At 42.7% G+C, this 21065-nt stretch overlaps 1 protein-coding gene across 4 annotated transcripts in view; it reads right to left on the reverse strand.

Annotated features, from left to right (window-relative positions):
- The window catches only part of DMXL2 (Dmx like 2), a 123962-nt gene that overhangs the window by 38789 nt on the left and 64108 nt on the right, over positions 1-21065 (reverse strand). For all 4 annotated transcript variants that reach the window (XM_066592607.1, XM_066592606.1, XM_066592610.1 and 1 more), the window contains 8 exons: positions 20898-21008; positions 18878-19047; positions 15378-15475; positions 13286-13451; positions 11164-11428; positions 9876-10939; positions 5954-6145; positions 3089-3165 (listed from right to left, as the gene is read on the reverse strand). In XM_066592607.1, coding sequence (XP_066448704.1) covers positions 3089-3165; positions 5954-6145; positions 9876-10939; positions 11164-11428; positions 13286-13451; positions 15378-15475; positions 18878-19047; positions 20898-21008 — 2143 coding nt within the window. The remainder of the gene's footprint in view (positions 1-3088; positions 3166-5953; positions 6146-9875; positions 10940-11163; positions 11429-13285; positions 13452-15377; positions 15476-18877; positions 19048-20897; positions 21009-21065) is intronic.

The following is a 21065-nucleotide window of genomic DNA, read 5'->3' on the forward strand; positions in this document are numbered from 1 at the left end:
GAGCCATACAGAAGTTATACACTTACCTGCTCCGATGCTGGCGTCCTCGTCGACATGGCGCCGTCTAACGCGGTCTTCTCCTTCCTTTAGACACGCTTGCGCTGTGCGGTCTTCTGCTTTGTTCAATGGAGCCGCTCCGGCGTGCTCGCGCCGCCGAGGTCTTCTGCGCATGCGCAGACCATCTCTCCGGCGCGAGCACGCCGGAGCAGCTCCATTGAACAAAGCAGAAGACCGCACAGCGCAAGCGCGTCTAAAGGAAGGAGAAGACCGCGTTAGACGGCGCCATGGCGACGAGGACGCCAGCACCGGAGCAGGTAAGTGTATAACTTCTGTATAGCTCATATTTAATGCACGATGTATATTACAAAGTGCATTAATATGGCCATACAGAAGTGTATAACCACACTTGCTTCTGCGGGACAACCCCTTTAAGGCAACAGAAATACAAACCTAGGCTCTCACTTATGACCTGAAGGTTGCAAGTTTAATCCCCGCACGGTTCAGGTATCTGGCTCAAGCCTGACTCAGCCTTCCATCCTTCCGAGGTTGGTAAAATGAGTACCCAGGTTTGTGGGAAGGGGAGGTAATAAATTAATTACCTGAAAACGCTGCGGAATAAGTTCGCGCTATACAAATAAACAAGATTTATTTTATTTTATTTAAATTGGTAAGAAGGTCAATGTTGGTTAAAAAAGTGAGATGTGTCAAGTATGCAGTCTACACCGATAGTATCAGAAAGCAAAAATGTATTAGTACTGTACGTGTATCACAAATGTATGTTTTAATTTGCAAAATATACAAGTTAATTAAAGCTCCAATCAACCCTGCTGAAATGCAGTGCATATGGAAAAGATGAAAGCTGACCATTCCAGTTTGGAAATCCTTTGATGAAGGTCAACCCTTCAGAGGCCTGAAAGAACCTTCCTTTTAAATGGGAATTCTTTACTTTGTATTGCAATCTGATGGTTTTGTTATGTTCAGGAAAACAAATAACGTGCGAGTTGCTTTGATGTATAGTTGCTGTCCTACAATCATATTAGAGGATCGCAGATAAAAGGTGCTGGCATTTAATTTAGGTAATAAAACACAAAGACTGGTGAGAAACGCCCTATATTTACATTACAGTAACAAATCACTAATGCCCAGATGTGCGTCCAGCTTATAGCAATGAGATAACAAGAACATGGAGACGTATAATAAGTGACACCACAGCTGCTTAGCATCAGGATCCCACACAGCGCAGGTTGACAAGATGTTCACATGTAGATATGGCTGCACCTGACAAAGGCAGGTTTTCATATGCAGTCCCTTTCAGAAGTTGCTGAAATGAATATTAGTCTTGCACATCTAAAGTTCTGTTTACATCTTGCTTCCATTCCATTCAGCACCTATGCTGGGAAAATCTCCAGTTCCCACACAGGTAGGTGTTCTCTACCTCACCGTACACTTCCACTCTACACTGCATGGGATAGGGTTCTTTGTAGGACACATCAGCATAGAAAGCCATAGTCAACTAGACATTTCAACAAAATTAAAACAAAAGTTATACTGACGATCATCACAGCACACAGACATACGCTTTGTCACAAGCGTAATCCCTGGCAAACACAGCTCGCCCAGGACATTTAAACTGACAGGTGAAGTGAATAAGATTGATTATATCTCCTTACGATGGCGTCTCTCAAGAAGCATGATATTTAGCCCGTAGCTCATGAATATCCAGCACTACATGATGTCATCCTCTAACCTTGTGCTGCTAATGATAAAAAGCAAGTTTCTCCAAAACTACTGCACAGATCCACACAGCACTATCACTGCCTCGTGCTGCCTTCAGAGAGGAGTGCAAAACTATGGCGAAAGAGTTTGTTTAAAGGGGTTGTGCCAAGTTTCTACTTGGCAGTAACGTTTCCAAAATCCTCATAACATTGTACATATACTGTAACTATACATTCACTAACTTCCTCTGCCTGTTCCCTTCCATTCTTGGTACCCCCACTGCTCGGGCAGCCGTGGCCTTTTAAAACACTTCTGTGGGCGGTGCTGCAGCCTGGAGCTACACTGTGACCTGTGTGCTGGCTCCTCCCACCAGACTCCTCTTCCTTCATTACTATACAGGTTGCCTACTGCATAGTGTCCAGAGGGATGGAGAAAATTGTACAGAAACTGTTTTTATGTGTTTATGCCACTGCATCTCTCTTCGTATACTAGTGCCCACATATATATGAGCAGGAAGTAGATCTATATGTATAGATGGATGTACAGTACACATACTATTTCTCTATGTATATCTACTTACAGTGGGGAAAAAAGTATTTAGTCAGATACCAATTGTAGAAGTTCTCCCACTTAAAAAGATGAGAGGCCGGTAATTGACATCATAGGTAGACCTCAACTATGAGAGACAACATGAGAAAACATATCCAGAAAATCACATTGTCTGATTTTTAATGAATTTATTTGGGAATTATGGTGGAAAATAAGTATTTGGTCACCTACAAACAAACAAGATTTCTGGGTCTCACAGGGGGGAAGGGGTATTACTGGGGCAAATAAAACACTTTTGAACAGGACATTTAATAGGCAAGTGTCATATTTTTGGCTGCTTTATAATATAAGATGCATTCCAAATCTTGGCCCAACCCTTTTAATTTCTAGTGACTACAGAGACATGTTGGGGTGCTTTCACAAGTATCGGAATATTCTGCAATACTCAGTCAAATTCTGCTGCATGAAGATATTCGCACCGCAGTCCGCATGTCTAATATGCAGGTTTTGTTACAGATTTGCAAATGGATAAATTCTACTACAAATCTGTGTCAAAATCTGCATGTAAGATATGTGGATTTTGGTAAGGGATTTTTTGGCAGAATATTCCACTGCTTTTTGCAGAAAATTTTGGCATGAGTGAAAGTGCCCTTACCAGGACTCTGCCATGTGGCAATAATACAATAATAATGTGCCAGGGACGTCTATTTTCAAATGCAAATAAACGTATTGAAATAACAAATAAATTAAATAATGTGGGTTTTAAATTAAAAAAAAAAAAAAAGTCACAAACTATTAAAAACCACAGGAGACTTGGCGTTACCTGTAGCTATGGCTGTCACACAGTGCTTGGTATATGGATGCAGAAAGTGAAGCTGCCAACAAATGAAGCGTGTATACCTAGGGCAGAGAGAAAAAAAAGAAAATACAAAGAAAGTTAATGCATCACTTAGACGGGAGGATCTACACAACTGCACGAGCGCAGATGTCATCACTAAGTTGTTGGCGCTCGTGCATAGCGTTTAGACAGGCAGATCATCGCTGACTTCTCGCTGAGCGCTTCACAGTTACACGCAGCGAGAAGTTAGCGTTGATTTTTATGCTGGTTGAAAGTGAGAGATAACAAAAAGTGAAGGATTTTTTTGCATTTAGACGCAACCATTATCACGCATTTTCGTTCATTAGAATACATTTTGCGTGACAATCCCATATAAATGGCCCTCAGGGCACATTCAGACAACCGTATATCGGCTGGGTTTTCACGCTCAGACGATATACAGCGTCTCTCTCTGCAGGGGGAGGAGGCTGGAAGAGCCGGGAGCAGTGCTCTGAGCTCCCGCCCCCTCTCTGCCTCCTCTCCGCCCCTCTGCACTATTTTCAATGAGGAGAGGTGGGGCGGGGGCAGAGCGAATTCTCGGAACTTAGCCCCGCCTCCTTTCATTGCAAATAGTGCAGAGGGGCGGAGAGGGGGTGGAGAGGAGGCAGAGAGGGTGCGGGAGCTCAGAGCACTGCTCCCAGCTCTTCCAGCCTCCTCCCCCTGCCGAGAGAGATGCCATATATCGGCCGGCGTAAATACCCGGCTGATATACGGTCATCTGAATGCACCCGTAAGGCAAGCACTGTACACCTTGTGTGGTCACGTATTTTGCTAGTTGCACTATATAATCAACCGATCTGCCTGCTCTCTTGACATGTATATTTAAGCAAATATCTGTATATTCCATAAAGTAATGCTGCAGCACTTCTTTCATAGAACTCTGCATTGTGTCATTCCTCTGCTATTCCTCCTGGAAATGTTTAAGCATAACAATCCAGTGTTTAGTAATGCTGTCTTGCAGCACTGGGGTCCTATACTTGAATCCAACTAAGGGCTCATTCAGACGACTGAGTGTGTATCTCACGGGCGCTGTCATGCACAGTGTGACCTTTGTCTTTTTGTTTTTTATTCTTCGCTCTGTTTCCTAGCGGGGTTGTGCATGTATCATCTTCCATACTCAATGCATTGTGTATGGACAGTGTTGCATACACTACCCATAGAAAAGTATAGGGCTCATGCTGTGTGATATGTGGTGAAATAGAGCATGCTGTGATCTTTTTCATGTGTGTATCTACACGCTAATGTAAACTGATGGGTGACTCCATTCACTGCGTGTCACCCGACCATAAATTACACGTGTAATACATGCCAAAATCACGGTCCTGTGAATTAGGCGTATAGACAACATTTGCACCGTCTGTATCTTCTCTGGGTTTGTGGAAGTTTTCTTTGCGTAATCCAGTTTTTTCTCGAACAGAGAAAAGAAAGAACACTAATGGAGTAACTTAGAGACTAGATTGTGAGTCGGGTGGAGGAACAGGGACCAATGTTGTATTTTTTCTTTGTTCAGTGCTGCAAATATGCTGGGGTTATATACATAAATAATAAATTGACAAGTGGGCGTCACCATTCACCTGCTAGTCCGAGTATATCACCCTGCACAGTCTGACAAGATTAGCACTGATTTCCCTATGTCAGTAAGGCACACTGCACTGCTAAAAAGAGGAGTAACATCCAGTTATCAATTTATTCATCTACTTCCAGGAGGAATAACAGAGGTACAGCACACTGTCTAAGAAAAGATGCTTCAGAATTGCTACATTATGGCAAATTCAAGTGTGACAGGAGAGAAGACCGGTCCTCTGGAAAATAAACTATATTAGAATGATTGTAGAGTCTGAACACTATCAATTCTGCATGTACAGAAGCTCCGACATCCTCAACAGACCTGTATACACAGCGCACCATGCAACCCAACTCCATGCCGCTGCAAAGAGTCCTGCTGCATCAGCCCTACTTAGCTTTCTTTTTGTTAATTTGTGCAAAAAAAAAAAAAAAAGATCCAGAATTCAGCAATAATCAAGTCAGGACAAGAATAAAGTAGCATCTCTTGTGGAGATAATGGAGTGCTTTCCTGTGCAGGTTTGCCAGCTGGCTCTTGACAAGTTGGCAGTCATGGATCTCCTGATAGCAGGAAACACGTTGGTAAGACTTTGGGAGGAGAAAAGCAGCTCCGATCTGGATTATTCTTATTTTTGTGGTTAATAACGGCTTTAACACCATTTTTGCAGTGAACATTGTAACCAAATACCTCCTATAATTTCTGTGTTTCCCCTTCATGGGGAGGAACACACAGCCTTCCATTAACGTGACCCTCCCAGCCATGAGCTCAGAATGATCTGAAAGTCAGAAGCTACAGGTAGTGCCTTCCTGCTAGTCATTTTCCTCAATGCCTGCTGTTTTTTAGCTCAGCTTTTATTAAAGGGGTTTTCCGTGGAAAATACTACTAACGTCCTATTCTCAGGATAGGTCATCAATAGTTGATCGGCTGGGGTCCGTCGCTCATTGAAATCAACGCGAGCCATTCCTGCAGTTACAAGCACCGGCCACTACACGAAGGTTGGCGCTGCTTCAGCTCCGACCTCTGTGTATTTGCAGCAGTGACAGCATGCCCCCGCTCAGCTGATCGGTTGGGGTCCAGAGTGACGACCCCAGCCGATCAACTATTGATGACCTATCCTAAGAATACATCATCGATAGTATTCTCCCTGAAGAACGCCTTTAATACAGAGTTGTGATTTATCTAGAGTGTCTACAAGGAGTCTGAGGTACAAGTAGTCATTATGTTCATTATTTTACCAGCTATCTTACCTTTGGGTCCTGGTTGTCCGGGTGTGGAGGATTCTTCATCTGAACAATGGTGTAGAGAATGTCATGGATGTGGTTATTAAGGTACAGGACAGGATTAGCGATCACGGTCTTGGTCACAGCGATGCTTGCGGACAGTAGCGGGAGGGTTGTAGGTAGAGGAAGTGGAGATTGAAGCTGCTTCACTGTTGTCTCCTGTGGGAAAAAATATATCAAAAAGTGTTAAAGTGAGCTAAGTGCAAATATATATTTATATTCCACGTGCTCATTTACATGAAACAATCCCTGGTTTGAAATATTGCTCTGAATATCTGGTGGACGTTTCGATCTCCGGCAAGCAGCAGGCTGCACCACTTTGTAAAATGTTGAGCAGCATGTCTGGTACTTGGAAGACCCCATCATAGTTAAGGGGGTCCTTAAGGTGATAATTGTGTCCATGATGTGCCGCATCTGGCACAAATGTGCTTTTCGTTGTTCTGCTCCTATAACAGAGCACACCAACAGAAGTCAATAGCGCAGCTATCTGGGACACCGGTGGATCAGGAGGATTGATGAAGGTTTCACTGCAACTTATTTGTTTGAATTGAAGTTGATTTTGGCGAAAATAGTAGGAATTCTTACAGTCTGATTTTGGGAAATGGGAAACAGTCTATCTAATGGGGATCCTGAAGACCTATAAGCTGTTCTGCAGTTAGTTAAACTGTGCAACCCATATGAACTTTAACCCCTTAAGGATGCAGCATTTTCCCCCCATTATTTTCTCCCAACCAACGTAGCTATCTCAGAGCTGTTTGTATTGCAGGACAAGTTGTATTTGCAATGTACCAAATAATGTACTGAAAATTTTAAAAAAAAATCTAAGTAAAATGGAAAAAAATGCAATTGCACCATCTTTGGGGGGAATCTGACAGGTAGATCTTTGGCGAATACCACGATCTGACAGATAGTCTATCAAGCATGATACAGGCATGGCTCGATAGGCAATCCGCAATGGCAACCTTGGGGGTTTACCAAAGCACCCAGCTGCCATGGCAACTGAACGGCACCCTGCGATCTCATCATGGGGGGGTCTGTTCAGGAATCCCGAACTCTTGATTGGGGCATTTAAATGTCTCTGCCAGAATTGACAATGACATTTAAAAGCTTAACAGCCATGATCAGTGTGAGCGCTGACTGCAGCTATTGCCGGCGGGTATCAACTATGAGAGACAGCTGGCATCTGCATTGTATAGATCAGGATTGACCCACAACCCGCTCCCTACAAACCCAGAAACTCCATAACGTAACTGTACGTCCTGGAGCATTAAAGGGTTAATAATAATTCTAATTCTTCTTTTAATGAACTTGATGGACACGTCTTTTTTCAACCATACTAAATTATGTAAGTATTTTTAAAGTGTAACTGTGTGTTTGAAAAACTTTTAACTTGTCGCAGTGACATGCCAAAAATTTTGATCACTGGGGGCCCTGGTGCCGAGACCTCAACCGATCGCTAGAACGAAACAGCGTAATTGCCCAGGAAAAAAAAAAAACACATCTGGAATAATTAGTGCGTCTGTTTGCAAATGAACATGCCTTGTGGGCGCAAAAAAGTGCAGTAAAATACGCTGATGAGTGCGGAAAAAAAAGCATTATTCATTCCGCAAATACGCAGCGCATAGGTGTGCGCAAATATGCATATGTTCGTGTGAAGGGGGTCTTGCTGTTACATGGAACTGTGTGACGGGTCTCCAAATGCTGACACCCCAGCTTGTGGATTTGGGTCTATGGAAGGGCAAGGGACTTCATCGAGGAGGTCACAGGGACCAAGACTGCTCTGCACGTCTCACTATATGGATCACAGGCAACATTCATCTAAGAGGTTAGCGTTACTTGGACAATTTACTTTAAAACCAGAATGTGGGAAAATGCGAAGGAAATAATGGTTCCTTGATTCTGAAGGTTTTGCCTAATGGAGACCCATTAACTAAAAGGAAATCATCCAGAATGTTACATAACCACCGCCCTTATGTCTCCTGCTGAACTCTCTTCTATTAAACATACCGGACGTGGGAAGGAAAAAATATATATATCATGTATTTGTCCGACTTTCCATCCATTGAAAAGGAATTCTAAAGGACAGAAGAGACCTGCAATGTCATTTTGTAGGTCAGCGGTGGATTAGATGTATTTGAACATAGACGGGCAGGCTTGGTAATTGAATGTTATAGGACAGCGCAAATTTTTTTGGATATATGATCTTTTAATCAAATTCTAGAGCAATGGGAGGTCATTATATGGACAGGTATAATATCCAACACACACAGGTCCTTTGTGACCCTCTGCCACTAAGAGAGCATCCGCACCTGTGACACCACATAGGAGATTTAAAAAGCTACACGACACGAGGAAATCCAGCAAATAGAAGGAACGCTGTGGAATTTTTTCAGGTACTGAAATTGACCTATATAGACAATTTTAACTTTTTTTTTAGATGCGACTATAGCCTTTATTACAATTATTTTGTACGATTATTTTTGCTGACATTTGTCACTGCAGATTCTGTACCATTGACGATTTCATGTGCTAAACGCTGTTTAACAAATCAGAAAAAAACTGGAAAAAAAGATCCAAGTAAAAAGTAACACTCTTTGCAAAAATGTAATGTACGACTAGATTCACAGTGTGCATGACCACTATGGGAGATATTCATATACTCCTATACTTCATTAGGGGCATTCACACCTGTCTTATGGCTTGCTGTCTCTTTAATTCATTTTTTTGGCTACAGAAATGGAACAAAGCAGAATTAAATGCTTCCCCTATTTCAAGCCCCTCAACAATGGATCAGTCAAAATATTTTGCGAGTGATATTGATTTTTTTTCACATTGCACAGATCTTTTCCTCAATATCAATAATATTCTAAACTGCAGAAAAAGAGGCAAGTTCTATCACTTAGGGCTCATGTCCACGGGGAAAAGAAGAATTAAAATCCGCAGCGGATTTTAACTCTTCTCCCGCGCGCGGATCCGCACCCCATAGGGATGCATTGACCACCCGCGGGTAGATAAATACCCGCGGATCGTCAATAAAAGTGATTTAAAAAAAAAAGGAGCATGAAAAAATCTGGACCATGCTCCATTTTCATGCGGGTCTCCCGCGGGGACGGCTCCCGCGGGCTTCTATTGAAGCCTATGGAAGCCGTCCGGATCCGCGGGACACAAAAATCACATTTTACTTACCCGCTCCGGTTCTTCTCTTCGGCGCCGCGTCATCTTCTCTCAGCCGCGGCCGGATCATTTTGCTTCGGCCCGGCGCATGCGCGGGGCACGTCACCGACGTCATCGTGCACATCCGCCGAGCCGAAGAATGAAGATCCGGCCGCGACGAGAGAAGAAACGGAGCGGATCGGAGGTAAGTTTATTCTCATTTATTTGCATTTTCAGCGCTCATGTCCGCGGGGCAGGAGGGACCCGCTGCAGATTCTACATGTAGAATCCGTAGCGGGCCCGATTTTCCCCGTGGACATGAGGCCTTAGTCTATTTCACTGAGCAATTCCATCGTGACTATTTTGTGAGGGTCTTGCTGCGAAGATGCTTTGCAGCCAACTGCAATAACTTTAAAAACACGCAGCAAGGTATAATTTACTTTGTAGGAAACTAAAGCATTACATCGTCTTTGTGCGGGCTGTCTGCTCTGGGAACCCTGTCCATACACTGTACTAGTTTATATGGAAAAGCATTAGAAAATACAGAAAATTTAAGTACATGCACAAAAATATTTTGGTAAAACATCAAGTTTAAAAAAAATCTGGTAATGTGCCGGAAACACCATTTCTGATTGGATCTGACTAAATGAAAGTGATATGATCTTGCAATTGTGCAGTTAATGAGTCTTAAAATACTGAAAAGCATAAAAACAGACAAAAAGTGTCACGTTATTACCTGCTGAGACTCTTGTAACAAAAACTTCAGCTCCATTCTTACAGAGGCCAAGCCACCGCCTTGTGCTCCATGTAAACTACAGTAGCTCAAGAAGACTCGAAGAAGAGCTTGGTTCTTCTGCAACCACCACTTCCGTTTTTCAGCATGTTCCCGCTTGGCTTGCAACCTGCGACGTTCAATTTGATGTCGCTCATAGGATCCTATATCTGATTTATCTGCAAATTCCTGACTGTCCAACATATCCATGGGGGGAGGAGTTTCAATGGTGAAGTCTTTGCTATCCTCTTCATGGTTGAATATTTTGTGCATTGCAGCTATCTCTTTTTCCAGCCAGTTATACAGCTGGAACCTCAATTTTCCACCATCTACTTCATGTCCTGTAGCCAACGTCCTCAGTTCCGTCATAAGGATCTTCAAGCATGCTCTAAATTTAAGCTGTTCTGCAATCACATCAACTTCATTCCCAGTTGGTATGGAGTTGTCTATTGTTGGCGTTTCAGAACTGACATCTTTTGGGCTTTGATCCTTTTGCTCTAAATTTAAACTTTTTAACACCAGACCCTCCTCTTCCTCTTTGTCACTCTCTTTATCCTCACCCCAATCCAGCTGAAGTGGCTCGTCCTCAATTTTAATAAGTGGAGAGCCCCAGTCAAAATTATTTACAGACTCTTCAAAGGGTGCCTGCTTTGCTGATGCAGCTGCTGGGGAGCTCCATTCTGACTCGCTCCCCTCTTCCACGTGACTTTTTCCAATAAACAGCAAATTGTCTAGCCCAATAGATCCAACACTTAGGAGATCTTCATTATTAGCCATTGATTTGCTAAGTTTTGGAATCTTAGACAAAACTTCCAAAGCAAGAACTGGACATCCCACTTTGAAGTGAGCATTTGCAGTGGTAAAAAATAATTTCCTTTCTATGAGATTTATTTCATCCACATAGTTCTTGTCTGTTTTCAGACCAACAGTAGCTTCTGGCGCCGTGAAACGACGGCGAATTAAAAGTAGGTGAGTCCGAAGAAAGTTGTAAAAGCTAAACACCACGGGATTGCAAGACTTGACCAAAACTTGAGAAAAAAAAAGAAACAAAAGAGAACAGTTAAAGCCTGTTATAAAAGAGACGTACACTACTTATGAAGAAATAAAAAGTTACATACAGTACATGCAGTTACATACTATCTTATGCTGCCCTACAGAACATGATGGGATCGATTTGTGGATTAGGACAACAGTAAAATTAATCTGTAGGAGAATGTCAAAACGAAAAAAAAGGGAACCACTGTATCCTTACCAGGGAGTTCATCATCTTCCTTTGGGGTTTGCTCTAATAAAGTATCCAATGCCTTAGTGTAGTCCTTCATTATCCAGTAAGCAATACTCCGAAGGAAAGGGTCAGGATGCAGCTTCGAACAGAGGAACCCGGTGCCATCTTTCTGGCATCCTAGCACTCTTTCATAGAGGAGAGACTCGTATGTAGAAGAGGTGTCAAAATCTGACTCATACAGCCGAGCAATGACCAATGCCAGCTGAATATCTTCCATTTTTTCTAGACAGACCTAAAAGGCAAATAAATAAATAGCACTGGATACTACTTCACACTGCTGTATTAAAAGGTCATTGTCGTTAGTAGTTGTAGTTTACATTATTGATTAAAATTGATGTTTTCCATTTGGAAAATGGCTCCAAAGTGCTGGCCAGTAGGGGTCTCTCTTCATTTTAATATGCTGCTCATTGCCGGTTGTCAAGTGATGTCTATCTCTAGTAATAGATGGATTACTGGAAGTAAGGGTGGGACTCAGCTAGCATAAGGGAGATACAAGGGGTGGACAAAAATATAGAAACACTGTACGAAATGCATGCCTGAAATTACATGGGATTATAAATCATATTTCAATAAGACATGTAGAGACCCATTGGAGGTTATATGACACAGATGCTGGAGGGCAGAAGTGAACATCTGCCCGAGCAACAAGGTTTCTCCCATTGGTCAGGGGTTTGAGCCACTTAACTGCTGTTACCAGCTGGCTCCCAAAACCCCCTAGAGCAGGGCACGAGGTGAAGTAAACACAAATTTGTCAGGAAAGCTCTCAGGCAAGCAGGTGTCAAAGGGGCAGCTTAGTGCTAATGATTAAAATCCGATGCATTTCGTATGGTGTTTCTATAATTCTGTTCACCCCCTGTATATGTAAGGCCGGCTGCAGCAGAATCCCACCCTGTACTCAGCGGGCATTCACACGTACCCGTTATTTGGCCACCTCTTCTATACTGCGGACGATCCACACAGCGAGCCATTGGACATGCGTAGTACAGTTTTTTGTTTTTTTTAATTTTAAGTCCCTGCTTTTCCTGTGTTGTAATAGCGGAAGGGCCGCGGGTCGAATGGTTTCCATTTACTTAAATGGAAGCCATCTGTGTTGAATCTGCACTGAGATACAGCATGCTGCGATTTTCCCTCCGTGACTATACAGGAAAAGCACTTTTCCATGGCACGTTATGGGTGGCATTTGCAGCAGAATCCGGAGGTGGATGCCTGCTGCAGATTCCGCAATGCAAATCCGGCTGTGTGCAGCCGGCCTAATGCAGTACACACAGCCAACCCAGTTGCTGTTCTTTGAGCCTTGTGACCTAGTATACCTGTCCTCACGTCTGTCTCAGATTTGTACGGTAAGTAGTCATCAGTCCTGTCCTTCTACAAGCCTGCTACACCGTCTCTCTCATATCGACAGCTCAGGAGATATTCCTGTGAACACTGTGCTCTTGTAGAGAACACAGCTTAGCAGTGCGTAGACCGAGTGGTGAAACCAAAAAGTATTACTACTTTACTGTGCAATTACACTTTGGGGTAAAATTGTGTATTTTGCCACGATTACTGCAGCATAAAAAAAAAAAAAGCAGTTGTGCTGCAATGTTGAATTGCCCTGTAAAGCAGCAATACTTGTTAGTGACTGTCAGCAAGTACCACACAATGATCTGAGCAGTGCAGAGCTTGGTCATCAGCAATGAAATCTGTCACTATGTAGAAGTAGGAGGTCATCAATGTTCACAGGAAGATCTGGTAAACTGGTGCATTTAGCCTTTACTGGGACAATTTTTCTATTCCACGTCTCCCTGCTTGTTCTCTCCATTTAGGGAAGAGAGGTGGCAGCAACTAAGGGAAAGGAAGTGCCATCACATAAGTACTGGCAGACCTCTCGGGCAGGGTTACTGCCCACTGAAAGGGAGGGGATGGATTATACAATTGCCGCAGGAAAATAACAAAAAAGGTATGAGCCGTAAATCTCGTTATTATACTACCTGAGAAGTAAGCACTACTATTTATTTCAATATTTGCTGAAACAACAGGTACTTGAGGGAAAAAAAAAAAAAGACACACACTCTGATAACAATGATAAAATAGTAGTACATCTGTATACCTCAATAGCATCTTTTAGGGAACCAGCTAATAAAAAGAAAGCTGCAGACTGCTCAAAGCGTTGCTTGCCGAGTAAGGAAAACGCATTCTTCAGGGCGGCTTTTCGCCATCGATCCTCCTTAAAATTATGGCTAAAGAACTGTGTCATTTTCTCATCATGCTGTGACCTGAAAGAAAAGTTTCATAACAGAATACTTTGTCTGCAATGCTAAAGATGAATAAAACCAAATGGGGGAATTTATGAAAGGTCGTGTGCCCCCACGAAGCAGAAAGTCACATTTTGAGAATGGTGTACTTGTGTAAAAATAAGCAGCTTTTTCTGTAACTCTTGCCACATTTCCAAAGAAATGTAAGTTGTAGCAGAAATCTGTGCAAGCTGATAGCTGGCATATATTTTAGGATGTGGTGCATGGATGCACCAAGTGTTTTAAGAGGTTGGCACCTCTTAGGGTGCTTTCACATCTGTGATAGGGGATTCTGCTCTCCTGCTCCATTCAGGAAGCAGGAAAGGGGAATGCCCATGGCTGAACGGTTCCATTTCTGGACAAAGCCGAACAGGACTGGATGGACTATCCACCTATATTGGGGCTCGCTGGCTTTCCTTTCAGCTGCCCAACTTTTGGACAGAAGAAAAAGCACTACATACAGAGCTTTTTCTTCCTGTATTTTCAGGTGGATCTGCACCGAAACCTCCCTTAGTACAAAAGCTGCATGCCACACCAGCTGGCTTTAAATTAAGACCAGAGTATGAAACTCTAGTGTTAAGGCTTAATCACTAGAGATGAGCGAGCACCAAAATGCTCGAGTGCTCGTCACTCGAGTCGAACTTCCCGCGATGCTCGAGGGTTTGTTTCGAGTAACGAACCCCATTGAAGTCAATGGGCGACCCGAGCATTTTTGTATATCGCCGATGCTCGCTAAGGTTTTCATTTGTGAAAATCTGGGAAATTCACGAAAGTGATGGGAACGACACAGTAACGGATAGGGCAGGCGAGGGGCTACATGTTGGGCTGCATCTCAAGTTCCCAGGTCCCACTATTAAGCCACAATAGCGGCAAGAGTGCCCCCCCCCCCCCCCCGCACTATCAGCATAAAGATCGTTCTCCTCTGCCACAGCTGTAACAGCTGTGGCAGAGAAGAACGATGTTAGCCCATTAAATTCAATGGAGCCGGCAATACAGCCGGCTCCATTGAAAGCAATGGGCTGCCGGCGAGCGCGGGATGAATTTTCGGGAAGGGCTTAAATATATAAGCCCTTACCTGAAAATCATCCTAAAATGAGTAAAAATAAAAATTTATGTCAGCATTTATACAATAGCATTGGTATGCACCAGACCATTAACTAATCAACAAACTATGTAACTGCTCATCGCTGCATACTTTACAGAAGGTTGACTTCTCATATTACTTTCACTGACTACAGGGATTGTGCAGGCGTACTCTCCTGCCCAATCTGACTTTAGACATGGAGAGATACAACGTTATGCTGGGCAGTACATTTCCAGAAGCTACTGTCCAACATTCATGCAGTATTGTGCATGGCTTCTGTTCAAATTAATAGGAGCCATGCACAATACTCGCTGGGCGTTTGATGGTCGTGTCACCAACTGTCCCGCCCATGGTGCAGTTGCATCTCTCCATACCCGATGCAAGAGAGAATGGACAGTAGCAGGATGATTATATTCCATGCATGGCGATAAAATGTGCGCAAGTAAAATAAATTTTATTTATTTTTTTAAAATCTGATGGTAAATGCACAATCATATGCAGACAGCCGTGATTTGACCGTGTGAAAACTCGCGCGGTAAACAAATCGCGGCATGTCCTATTTCTGTGTGAGCTGACGCACCGGCTCTGCACTGCGCACGTGTGGCTGTGCGCCAGCCGCCACATCGGAGTGCAGAGAGAGGACACTGGACAGGTGAGTATAAGGTGAATGTCGGGGCACAGATCACATCTCGCAGCGGGATCCGACTCGGCCGTCTGGATGAGACCTTACTAGGTAATTATTGTGAGCCAAATAACAAACAAACATAACATTGTGCAATAATTCTGTTTTTCAAAATATCACAATTTCCTTAGAGACTACTTACCTGAATAAACCCCAGAGAACGGCCTTCTTCTTCATAGCTAGGTAGAAAATTGCAGCATCTAATGGATCATTATTTCTCTGAAACGATGCTTTACCAACCTAATAAAAACAGGTGCAATAAAATCAAATACATGCGGACATCAAAATCATAAAGTATGCCATAATCCCCATATAATTTAATAGTTTTGTATTACCGGGCTGCCTCCCTATGTAGAAGTTTACAATTATGATCAGGAGAGAATGAGACTGACTCCCCATACAAGAGAGAAAAAAAAATTAAAGCATCTCATTTTGTAGACGACACATTTCCTAAGTAGAAGGCTCTAGTACCCTGTTGTACCGCCTCTAGCTTGGATTCAAGATGTGATACAGGTAGTCATGGAGGCTCTAATACCCTGTTGTACCACCTCTAGCTTGGATACAAGATGTGATACAGGCGGGCATGGAGGCTCTAGTACCCTGTTGTACCACCTCTAGCTTGGATACAAGATGTGATACAGGTAGGCACAGAGGCTCTAGTACCCTGTTATACCACCTCCAGCTTGGATACAAGGTTTGATACAGGTGGGCATTGAGGCTCTAGTACCCAGTTGTACCGCATTTAGCTTGGATACAAGATGTGATATGGGTGAGCATTGAGGCTCTAGCATCCTGTTGTACCGCTTCTAGCTTGGATGCAAGATGTGATATGGGTGGGCATGGAGGCTCTAGTACCCTGTTGTACCGCCTCTAGCTTGGATACAAAATGTGATACGGGTGAGCATGGAGGCATACAGGTTTCTTACAGACAACACCGAGCAGCAACAGCTGCGCTGAGCTGCGTGGCTCATCGGGGCTGTTAATCATTTAAATGCTTCTGTCAATTCTGCGGAATAAGTTGGCGCTATACAATAAAGATTATTATTATTATTATTAAATTCCCCGAACGATGTTCAGGGGTCCTGTACGCCCCCACCCACTCGTGATGAAATCGCAGGGAGCTGTAAAGGTGCCATGGCAGCCGGGGGGCCTTCTGAAAGGCCCCAGGGCTGTCATGGCAGAGTGCCTATCAAGCTGTCCCCGTGGGGTGGCTTGATAGACTGCCTGCCAGATTGCAGTATGATGTAATGCTATGGCATTATATCATACTGCAGGAGTGATCAAAGCATTGCAAAATGTAGTTCCCTAGAGGTTTTTAAAAAAAAAAAAAAAAAAGAAAGGTAAAAAAAAGATCAATAAAGTTTAACTAACTGGCAAAAAAAAAAGTAATAAAAGTTTAAAATCACCCCTGCTTTGCCATATCTATAATAAAAAAAATCTGAATCATAAAAGAAAAATACATATTTGGTATGGCCGCGTCTGTAAAAGTCTGATCTATCAAAGTAACATTTTATTTACCCCACACAGTGAATGTAGTCCAAAAAAAAAGATCGGCAGAAAAGACATTTTTTGGTAACAGTCTCCAAGAAAAAAATGCAATAAAGAGCATACAAAGTTGTAGGTTTTCCAAAATGGTACCAAGCGCAAACTACAGGACGTACTGTACAAAATGAGCCCTCACACAACTATGTCGACGAAAAAAATAAAAAAGCCACTGCGCACAGAAGATAGCGGCAGAAAATAATTAAAAAAATATATATATATCTTTGAAAAAAATACAAGTAGTACAGCAAAAATAAATAAATAAATACATTTATAAGTTTGGTATCGTAGTAATGCAATTCTTTTTCGCACTGACTCATACAGTAAAGTAATCGTGTCACTTTTGTTGCAGTTTGTGCGCCGCAGAAACAAGACGCACCGAAAGATGGCGGAATTTTATTTTTTTCCAGTTCTCTCTACTTATGATTTTATTAAACTTTTTCAGTACATTATATGGTACATTAAATAGTACCATTGAAAAACACAATTCGTCCGGAAAAAAACGAGCCCTCATACAGCGACGTCGATGGATAAATAAGGGACTTACGATTTTTTAAAAGGGGGAAGGAAAAAATGAAAATAAAAAAATAAAGCAAAAAAGCTCGTCACTAAGGGGTTAAATGCATAACATAAAAGTTATACAGAATCTTTTCCCTGAAAGCTATACATTAATCTACCCATCTCCTTGTGCTCTATAACATGCTGCCGGCAGTTTGGACAACATGCTCGAGTTGACAGGCTCCCTTTAAAAAATGTTTCTGTCTCATGATATTCCAGGACTGTTAGAATAGCGCCACCTGCTGTTTCTATTGCATCTAAGTCTAACTAAAAGACCTCAATCCCAAAACAAGGTCAGTCCAAATGTGATGAAAACGAGACCACGTTATCTTCCCTTTTCATGAAAACTAGGTCAGTCCACATTCTGATGAAATAAAAAGTAGTATATTTCTTGGTTCTGAATGAGGATTACATATTAGTGTGGACAGCACTGACAACTGACTGATCAGCTGTGACACTAGCCAGAGTAGATGAAAATATATTACTTGGTTGTGAATACACATAGAATTACATATTTTATCCCCAGAAAAAGTGGACAACCTGCTCGAAAACAACTTCAGTCAATGGACTTTTAGTGCTCAGTAGTATACAACCGGCAAAGTCGAGCTTTTGTATTTGTAGTCTACAAAAACTTATATAACATGTATACCACCTACAACAAGTGCACAGCACAGAACACAAGCAGATATGGTGTTACAATTACTTTGCCATCTTAGAAACGTTGCAAAAGAGAATTAACTGGTCTTAGGAACAAGCTCTTCAATTGTTCCAAGGCGTTCACACATGCTCAGTTAGCTTCTCTCTCTACACCACTGGTTATACAAAGGATGGTAAGTGGCCGCTTCTGAAGTTGCTGTGTCTTCCCTGTTTGTCAGAGGAGACACTGAGCAAGTCATAAGACTTAGAAAGCGTTACTACAATTACTCAGAAGCTCTTTCCACAAGCTGAGAAGATGTTGGAGCTTCAGAAGCAGACACCTCACTACACCAGGCATCCCTCCACACACTCAGTAGCATACTGAGCTTATCTGACCACCTCTGCATAATTTGTGAGGTGGACAAATAATAGAATCAGCAGGTGGCGCTATTTTAACAAGTTCTGGAATACCTGGAAATAGAAACTAAAAAACAAAAAAAAAAGTAAAATACTAATTTTTTTTTGTACAATGGCCTGGATTTAAATTTGTTGTGGGATGACTCCTTCAAAACAGTACATTTAGATAAACTAGCAAATTGCGGCTACTGGTAAAAGTATTTTGGCCTTCAAACAAAAGAGCAGAAATTCTTTGTACAGAACCACATAAGGGCAGCGATATCTTAGAGATCACTATCTTCCTTTTTCTAATAGAAAGGGGATTATGAAAGTAGTAGAATTCTTCACATTACCTTCAAACTGCTGTGATTGCAACCTTACCTTTATTATGTGCACCCATACATACACAAGTGCACTTAGGCTTTATTAGGGAAACAAAGCAGTTTAAGACAAATAAGACTTTACATACATTTTTAAAATCAAATGACATTGAAGTAATACGGTAGGTACCTTTTCTATGCATCTACGGAGAGTGTTTATGTTCCTCACCCACCAACCAATTCCCATTGCTCTCAGTTCAGACCACTGTGGATCACCCCTCTGAATTGCTGGGATCATGGTGATCAACTCTTCCTCGGCCTCTGAGTGAAAGGCCCATGCAAAATGACACGTGGATAACCCTACAAAACAAGAAAACGTCAGTCAGGACATCCACTAAATGAATTAGCAACAAAAAGCATGCCGCCCTAAAACTAAGAAAACCGTTAAGATATACTTCTGAAAGGGAGAAATAATCACAGGCCAACATAAAAAGGTTAGTGCAAGTAGGAATTGGGGTGGCTTCACACGGGTGTATTTGTACACGCAAGACGCAAAGAATAGAACTCATTGTTTTCAATGGGTTCACTCTCATTTCTTGTTTTAAGCGTGCACATTTCACGTGCATGAAAAAACAACAAAAAAAAACAAAAAAAAAAACACAACATGCTCTATTTTGCTGAGCCAAAGGAACCATAGGAGTCTATGAGGGGGTGCACAAGTACGCATCCGATACATGTGTCAATTTCATGAGCAAAAGAACACACCAGCAATTAATTAGGCTTAATAGCCTTTTAACTTGGGGCGCGTCTGTGTCAGCTTGCGGTCAGCGCAAAAAGTACAGTGTAAGGCGCAGATACGCGCATCATAGCGTGACATGCACTTTGCAAAAATACTGTGTTTGTTTTTGCACTTTTGGTCGTGTGAAGCCACCCTTAAAGTGACAATTTGACTAAAACTCAAGGCCAGCTTTTACCCAAAGTTCTAGTGCTTCACACTACCCCCCTGCCCTGAAGTCTGAATGATCTTGACACTGACAATTCTAATATCCCCTTGCAACTCTGTCGATGCTAGCCAAAAGGGAGAGTTATTTCCAATACAGGCTACAGGATAATTAAAGGGGTATTCCAGGCTTTTAAAACTGAGGACGGTCATAAGTAGTTGATTGACAGGAGCCCACCACTCGGGCCGGGCACAGTTCTCAGTGGTCACGGCAGGAAGTGGGAGCGCCTCTCTTACTCTTCCTGTCCTGACCATAAGAAAAGCAGGAAGTGTAAGAAAAGCACGGCACTTCCATTGATTTCATGAGCAGCTGATGGACAAGGTCCAGAGTGGCAGATCCCTGTCGATCATACACTGATGACCTATCCAGATGATATACACCAGCGGTCTTAGATATCTAGTATGCTAGTGGAGCATAAAGCAATAATTCTGTCCACAAATGAGGATCTGCATTGTGAATTACCTCTATCTGTTCCATCACAGAAGCAGAAAAATTGAACTGAAGCCGTTAGATTTATCGTATGATGGACAGCAATGATGCCTGATAGACCCCATTGACTTGTAATGGGGTCTGTTTCCTGTATGCGGTCTTTGTTTTTTAAAATTTGGTAAAAAAGAGCGCAGATATAAATAGTGCCTTAGGCCTCATGTCCACGGGCTTAAAATCCGCAGCGTTTTTCCCGCACGCGGATCCGCGACCCATAGGGATGCATTGGACACCTGCAGGTAGTTAAATACCAAACCTGCGGATGTCATTTTTCCCGTCAGGCGCAGATCCGCGTGCGGGGAACAAAATGGACATGCTCCATTTTAGTGCAGGTCTCCCGCGGGGACGGCTCCTGCAGGCTTCTATTGAAGCCTGTGGAAGCTGTCCGGATCCGTAGGAGACCCGTACCAGAATTAAACTCACCTGCTCCAGACGATGCGGTTCTTCCCTTCTTCGCGGCCGGATCTTCTTACTTCGGCCGCACATCCGCCGGGCTGAAGAAAGAAGATCCGGCCGCGAAGGAAGATCCGCATCGTCTGGAGCAGGTGAGTTTATTCTGATTTTTAGGCCTCATGTCTGCGGGGCAGGAGGGACCTGCTATGGATTCTACATGAAGAATCTGCGGTGGGCCTGATTTTTCCCGTGGACATGAGGCCTTAACCAGCTTGTCATTCAGATTGGAAGTACTTTCTGTTTTGAAGGGGAAATAAAAATAAACAGTACCTTGGTGGAGTAGCTGAAGACGATACAATGGAGGAAGGGAAGTTAAAAGACAAGTATGCAACCTCATAGCCAACAAGTACCTCAGGCCACATTCATCAAGGTTGTCTCCTCCTAGAAACATAATATTTATTAGGTGGACGTACAATCATCATGCTATGACATTAATAG

This window comes from Eleutherodactylus coqui, chromosome 2 (genome assembly GCF_035609145.1).
Source record: "Eleutherodactylus coqui strain aEleCoq1 chromosome 2, aEleCoq1.hap1, whole genome shotgun sequence".
Taxonomy (NCBI): Eukaryota; Metazoa; Chordata; class Amphibia; order Anura; family Eleutherodactylidae; genus Eleutherodactylus; species Eleutherodactylus coqui.